Source organism: Felis catus, chromosome C1 (genome assembly GCF_018350175.1).
Source record: "Felis catus isolate Fca126 chromosome C1, F.catus_Fca126_mat1.0, whole genome shotgun sequence".
Lineage (NCBI taxonomy): Eukaryota > Metazoa > Chordata > Mammalia > Carnivora > Felidae > Felis > Felis catus.
This window is the reverse complement of record NC_058375.1, coordinates 104,172,186-104,178,446: the sequence shown is the minus strand read 5'-3', so window position 1 is coordinate 104,178,446 and position 6,261 is coordinate 104,172,186. Positions and strand designations below refer to the sequence as shown.

The 6,261-nt window shown below is 47.3% G+C and overlaps 1 protein-coding gene across 2 annotated transcripts; it reads left to right on the top strand.

Moving 5' to 3' along the window:
* Positions 1 to 540: 540 nt before the first annotated feature.
* PEX11B (peroxisomal biogenesis factor 11 beta) lies at positions 541 to 6,025 on the top strand. Of its 2 annotated transcripts, none has more exons than XM_003990545.6 (4): positions 541 to 692; positions 1,493 to 1,608; positions 2,011 to 2,212; positions 4,787 to 6,025. In XM_003990545.6, exons 1-4 carry the CDS (start codon positions 637 to 639, stop codon positions 5,190 to 5,192), a joined length of 780 nt encoding a protein of 259 aa, XP_003990594.1. In that variant the 5' UTR covers positions 541 to 636; the 3' UTR covers positions 5,193 to 6,025. The 2 variants fall into 2 exon arrangements, with proteins under 2 accessions (XP_003990594.1, XP_003990595.1); XM_003990546.6 differs by lacking the exon at positions 541 to 692 and adding an exon at positions 716 to 877.
* The last annotated feature ends 236 nt before the right edge of the window (positions 6,026 to 6,261 follow it).

The window sequence follows — 6,261 nt, the reverse complement described above, 5'->3', positions numbered from 1 at the left end:
TTAGCTGGTTAGTGCGAATTTCGTCCACTAAAGCCTCTGTCCCTGGAGACTCTCCATCTGTATTCTGGAGGTCACCGGCCAACCGTCAGGGTCCTGCGGGGAGCAGGGATCTGGTGCTAGCTTCTACTCCCATAGACTTCTTCAGCCTCTAGAGCCCTGGATTTGGCCGCAGCGTGCGCGCGCGCGTGTGTGTGTGTGTGTGTGTGTGTGTGTGTGTGCGCGCGCGCGCGCGCGCGCGTGCTGGGGGTGTTTTGGAAGCATCCCCGGGGAGGGGCAACCCTATCCCAGCCGCCGAGGCGACCGGGCATCTGCGCCTTCTCGCCCCGCCCCTACTCCTGCAAGCCCCGCCCCCAGTCCAGATTATTTAAAGAAGAATGTGCCGCCTGAGACGTGCTTAGGAAACAGAGGCCACCTGGTAAAAGTACGCTCTGACGGAGACACACACAAAAACACGGCAGGTGTTGGCCCAGGACAAACGCTTCCCGTTCTGAAATTCCGCTTCCGAGGCCGGCCCCACTCACTTTCTTTTCGGAGGATGTTTGTCCCTCGCGAGCGACCGTTGGCTCGTCCAGGAGGCGTGACTAGGGGCGGGAAGTGGGGCGGGCGCGGGGCTGCGGAGCCGGGACTGCCGCTGTCATGGACGCCTGGGTTCGCTTCAGTGCTCAGAGCCAGGCCCGGGAACGGCTGTGTAGGTGCGGCCCGAATAGGAATGGGGGTGGGGGCAGAAGAAGATCCTCGTGAGGCGAGGTCCGTTCACACTACGGGGGTCACAAAAGGTCAGCTCGGGCTACGGGGGCCCGGACGGACAGCCAGGAGCAGATCTGAGCGGGCCGTGAGATGATTCGTTTCTGCTCACCGGAAGGATGGGGAAACTGAGGCACGAGTGGGCCAGCGGGGAGGCCGCGAAGGGTTGCCATGTCCACATAAGACCAACACTTTACTCACTGGGCGGTGGTGGCGTGAGGAGCATTTGCCCCGCGATGGAGAGCCAGACTCTGCCCCCAGAGCTGAGTGGCTCTCGTTCCCTTGTCCCCTCACCCTGCTGTTATCCGGGAACTCCTCTGCCTCCGCCCTGTCTTCCGGTCTCGATTCAGCTAGAGGGCCTTGAAATCTACCAGTTCACCTATTCTGAAGAATAATCTGCTCTCCGTCTGCCCCCCACTCCCTTACGTATCACATACATTCTCACACGGATGTGCTTGTGATGGATCCCCTGCTGCCTTCAGAGTCCCTTTCAGACTTCATCATGGTCAAACCTCTTATTTTCTCAACTCCAAGTGGTGTCCCTCAGCCCTTTCTAGTCTCCTTTTTATCCTTAAGCTTTTCCCTTCCCCTGCCCTGGAGGAGAAATGGTAAGATACAGGCGTATACAGGAGGACAGGGAATGGTCTCAAACTGGGAATAGGGAAGTCATTACTTGCCTCTTGGAAGACTTTTTGAGGGGTAGGTTAGGGAGGTCTCTCTACCTTACATTGCCTGGCCTCTCCTCCAGGGCGGCTCAGTATGCCTGCTCCCTTCTTGGCCATGCACTACAAAAACATGGGGCCAGTCCTGAGTTACAGAAACAAATTCGACAACTGGAGAGTCATCTGAGCCTAGGAAGAAAGCGTAAGTAACTGTGCTTTTGCTTTTATTACTCCAACACTCTCTCCATCCCCAGCTATTCTCCCTCAGTCCCTCTTTCCTGTTTTTGACCTCCTCTGCCCATTCTTGCCCCTCCTTTGGCTCTGCAGTTATCCTCTGCAGGCCTCCTGATTGAGACCAGAGAACAGGGGTAAGAGGCTAATGAAGGATTGGAGAGAATGGGGCAGGTCTGAGAACACCAAACTGGGACACGAGTTGATGAAAATTTGAAGAAAAAAGTTTTTTGAACTGATTTTCCTCTTTAAAAAAAAAAAATGTTGTTCCTATCACTTCCTCCATTTTCACCTTCTTTTCTCTTTCTCTGTGCCTCACTCTCTCTTTGCCTCTACTTCCAAATCCTTGCTTTTCCTTGCTAATCCCCACAAGTTCTACGACTGGGTAACTCAGCAGATGCCCTTGAGTCAGCCAAACGAGCTGTGCACTTATCAGACGTTGTCCTGAGATTCTGCATCACTGTTAGTCACCTCAATCGAGCTTTGTACTTCGCCTGTGACAATGTCCTGTGGGCTGGAAAATCTGGACTAGCTCCCCGTGTGGATCAGGAGAAGTGGGCCCAGCGTTCATTCAGGTTTGATATCCTTTTATCCTACAAGACCTTTTGTATTCCCTGTACTGCCTGCCTTGCCTTTTGTGAAAGATCTTTCAGGGTCTTCCTAGAATATACACGTCTTAATCACTTGGCATCCGGTCTTCATTTAGATTTTAAACTATCAGAGGATAGTGAATGGAGGCAGATGGAAGGCAGATTTTTCCTCCATGATGATGCCTAAGATACTATATTGATTTCATTGTGCTTCTGTCTATACCACAGATTATGTCTTTCACTGCCTGCTCATTCATTCATTCTAAAAATATTTAGGAGGTGCTTCCTATGGGCTAAGGAATAAAGCAAAGAGGCAAATACATATGGTTCCCACTCTCTTTATGCTCCTAGTCTAGTGGGGGGAGCCATATTAAGACAAATACCAAACCCAATATTTGTGGAAGTGTACAGAGTGTTATGAGATATATAACAAGGGGGGCCGATTTCAATTGAAAGGCTAAGGAAGAACTCTTTGAGAGAGTAATGTTTTAGTTTAGACTTGAAGTCTGAGTACAAGTTAGACAAAGCCAACAGTGGCAGAGAAGACCTTCTCAAACAGAAAATAGCATATTCTAAGGCCTTAAACCAGGACATATTTTGTGGAATTAGAGAAATAGAAAGGAAGCCAGCATGATGAACAGTATCGAGTGAAGGGCGTACGTTTCAGCTGGAGATGTATGCAGGGGCCAGATCATTCGTGCAAGGCCTCTTAGGCAAGGGTAGGATTCTTTGGTTTCGTTTTGTTTAAACTCTATCCCAAGTACGATGGGTTCCGAACAGGGATGTGACATGATTCAAATTGTGTTTAAAGAAGATCTGTCTTGCTGCAATGTGGAAGGTGGATTGCGGTAGGGCAGAAGAGATGTCCTAATATGGCCAAGAGATGATGTTGGCTTGGACTAAGGAGCTGGCGGGTAATGAAGGTGGAGAGAAATATGATTTGGGATTAAAATTCTCTGTATACACATCATTTGTATTTGTTTTTATTTTTGTTTCCTGTGGTTCTGTTTGTTGTGTTATATAATGTTAGCATCTTTCCATCTCCATTTACGTCTTGCTTTTCTCCTCATGTTTATCAGTGATTTACAGCTATTACATGGCTTATAGTGTATGAAGGATGGGAGTGAAGGCATGGCTGGACTGTTATGGAAAAGCAACTCCCTAGAAGAGTTTATATGCCATGTTGATGCATTTCTTTCAACAAATATTTATGGAGCTCTGTGTGCCAGGCACTAGTCTAGACAAGGGTACAAGGGTAAAGATAAAAGGAGTCCCTGCTCCAGTGGAGCTTACATGGTAATGGGAGGAGACAAACATAAAGAGACAATAAATAAAAATATGAGTAGTTAAGTGCTGTGCAGGAAATTAAATTATGGTCGTGTGGTAGAGAGTAAAAGGCTCGCTACCTTAGAATGAGGAACTCTCTGAAAAGGTGCCATTTAAGCTCAGGCCTGAAGAGCAAGGAAGCACTAGCCGTGTGAAGATTTTGGAGGGAGAATATTCCGGGTGGATGGATGAGTCAGTATAAGGGTCCTAAAACAGGAACAAGCTTGATGAGATCAAAAGATAGAAAGAAACTAATATGGTTGGAGCATAGTGATTGAGGGCAAGAAACATTCAAGATGATGTTCAAGAGGCAGGGTCAGACGTTGAGTTCTGAAAGCTTGCCTAAGGTGTCTAGAGTTCGTCTTAAATGGGGCAGGAAGGAAACCATGGAAAGTTTTAAGGGGAGTGATGAAATTAGATTGTTGGGGGCAGGCGGCAAGAGTGGCCATGGAGAGACCAGTTAAATGAGTAAAGTAGTAGTTCAAGCAAGGGGTGCCGATGGTTGAGACTGTGCTGGTAGCGTGTAAGGGAGAAAGATGGGGTTGGATTCAGGATGTGTTTTAGAGGTAGGGCAATTATATTGAGCATAGACCAGTGTTGTCATAGTGGATTAAAAATCAAAAACAGACTGTTTGGTGTTTGTTTTCTAAGTAATCTCTATGCCCAACATAGGGCTGAAACTCACGACCCCAAGATCAAGAGTTGTATGCTCTACTGACTGAGCCAGCCAGGTGCCCCAGACATAGACTGTTCTTAAGGAATTAATAATCTAACACGTTTAGCAAGTTGCTGAACACCTCTGGGCCTCCATTTTTGGTTTTGTTTTGTTTTGTTTGTTTTTTTAACAAAAGGATGGGATTTAAAAGATCTATAATGTGTCTGAGTTTCTGAAACAACTGAAGCTCATTCTCTCAAAACGTTTGCATTATTATAGTTCATGTCAAATGTGTGTGTGCTAATGGCTTGCCAAGTGGACAAGTGAGATTTGAGGTTGAACTTGGATGGTTTGATGATGCTCATGATGTTAAGCCAGGATCTTAAGGTACGCATAAACGCTGATTAGTTACAGAAAGCTGGGAAGACATTCTTAATAGTGGCTAATAGCACTTACTGCTGGTGTCCCAATGTATAATCCCTTTGCATTACGGGGGAAAAAAATGTTTACATGTTCTATTTGTTGGGCTTAGTGGCTACTGTCTGCCCTTACTGACTCTTCTTGCCTGTGTATCCCAGGTACTATCTGTTTTCCCTCATCATGAACTTGAGCCGTGATGCCTATGAGATTCGCCTACTGATGGAACAAGAGTCTTCAGCTTGTAGCCGGCGACTGAAGGGGTCTGGAGGAGGAGCCCCAGGAGGAATTGAAAATGCAGGACCTGGGGGTCCAGGGACTCCAGGAGGAGGCTTGCCTCATCTGGCTCTCAAGCTCCAGCTCCGAGTCCTACTCTTGGCTCGGATCCTTCGAGGTCATCCCCCGCTTCTGCTGGATGTGGTCAGAAATGCCTGTGATCTCTTCATTCCACTGGACAAACTAGGCCTCTGGCGCTGTGGCCCTGGGATTGTGGGGCTTTGTGGCCTTGTGTCCTCCATTTTGTCTATTCTTACCCTAATCTGCCCTTGGCTAAGACTCAAGCCCTGATATTTTGGTACAAGATAAGGAGGGGATCTGAATTGGTAAGATGCAATCTTAGATCGTCCCCAGTATACCAGTCTCATTCTAATTCTCCTCCTCGGTTAAAGTGAAAATCCCAGGATTCAGGGGTAAGAGAGAGGAGCTTTGGGAAAGGTGAGGTGAGGAGAGGTGACTTATGAAGTCAACGGGGTGATTCTGATGTTCCGATCTTCCGAAGTTTTTGTTTTTTCCTCCTCCGGTGCAATGTCTGTGTCTCTCTTGACCCCTTTTACTTTGTCTCTTCTGAGTCTATTTAAGATTCCGTCTCTACATCTTTTTCTTTTCTTTTTTTTTTTTTTTTTTTTTTAAACCTTCTCCGTTTGCTGTCCTGGGCATTTTAAGCAGCAGCAGAATTACTCTTTTTTGGTAAGGGGAGGTAGAAGGTGTGGTCTGTGAGGTTCTAACTGCCTTCATCTTTTTCCTCACAAAAGTGACTTGTAGCAGATTTTATCCCTTTCAAATGCCACCAGATCATAATTTTAAAGACTTTTGTCCCAGTGGACTCTCCCCTTACGCACCAGAGATGGGCAATGGTTCTTCCTTCATGTCTACCTCACCGGCCTCCCTCATGACTTGGCCCTTCCCTCTGCTCACACCTGCAGATTTCCACTTACACTTTTATTTCAGGGCTTTGTTCCCTAGCCTGTTCCCACCCCTTCTTTGCCTATCCAGAATGATGCTGTGTCTGGCATCTTGCTGTAAATACTGTACAGTGATTCTGTGTAAATAGCTGTGGCCTGTGCCCACAATGGAGAGCAGGCCTTTCAGGTCAGCACATTAAAGATCAGTTTGCTCATCGATGTTTGGTCTGGTCCTGTGTGTTCTGTCGTCTGAGGCCTCTAATTCCTGTTCCTGTGGTTTGGGTTTTCCGTGGGATTAGCCACTGGCATCCTCACCTAGACTTTCACTGAACACCTACACGATGCGGGGCATAATATACTAAGGGATAGAGCTCCAGAAAGCTCGGAGACTTCACGGTCCCAGCTTTAGAAGTTTATAGCCTCGTTGAGAAGAGGGGGTCTAATATTAAAGTAAT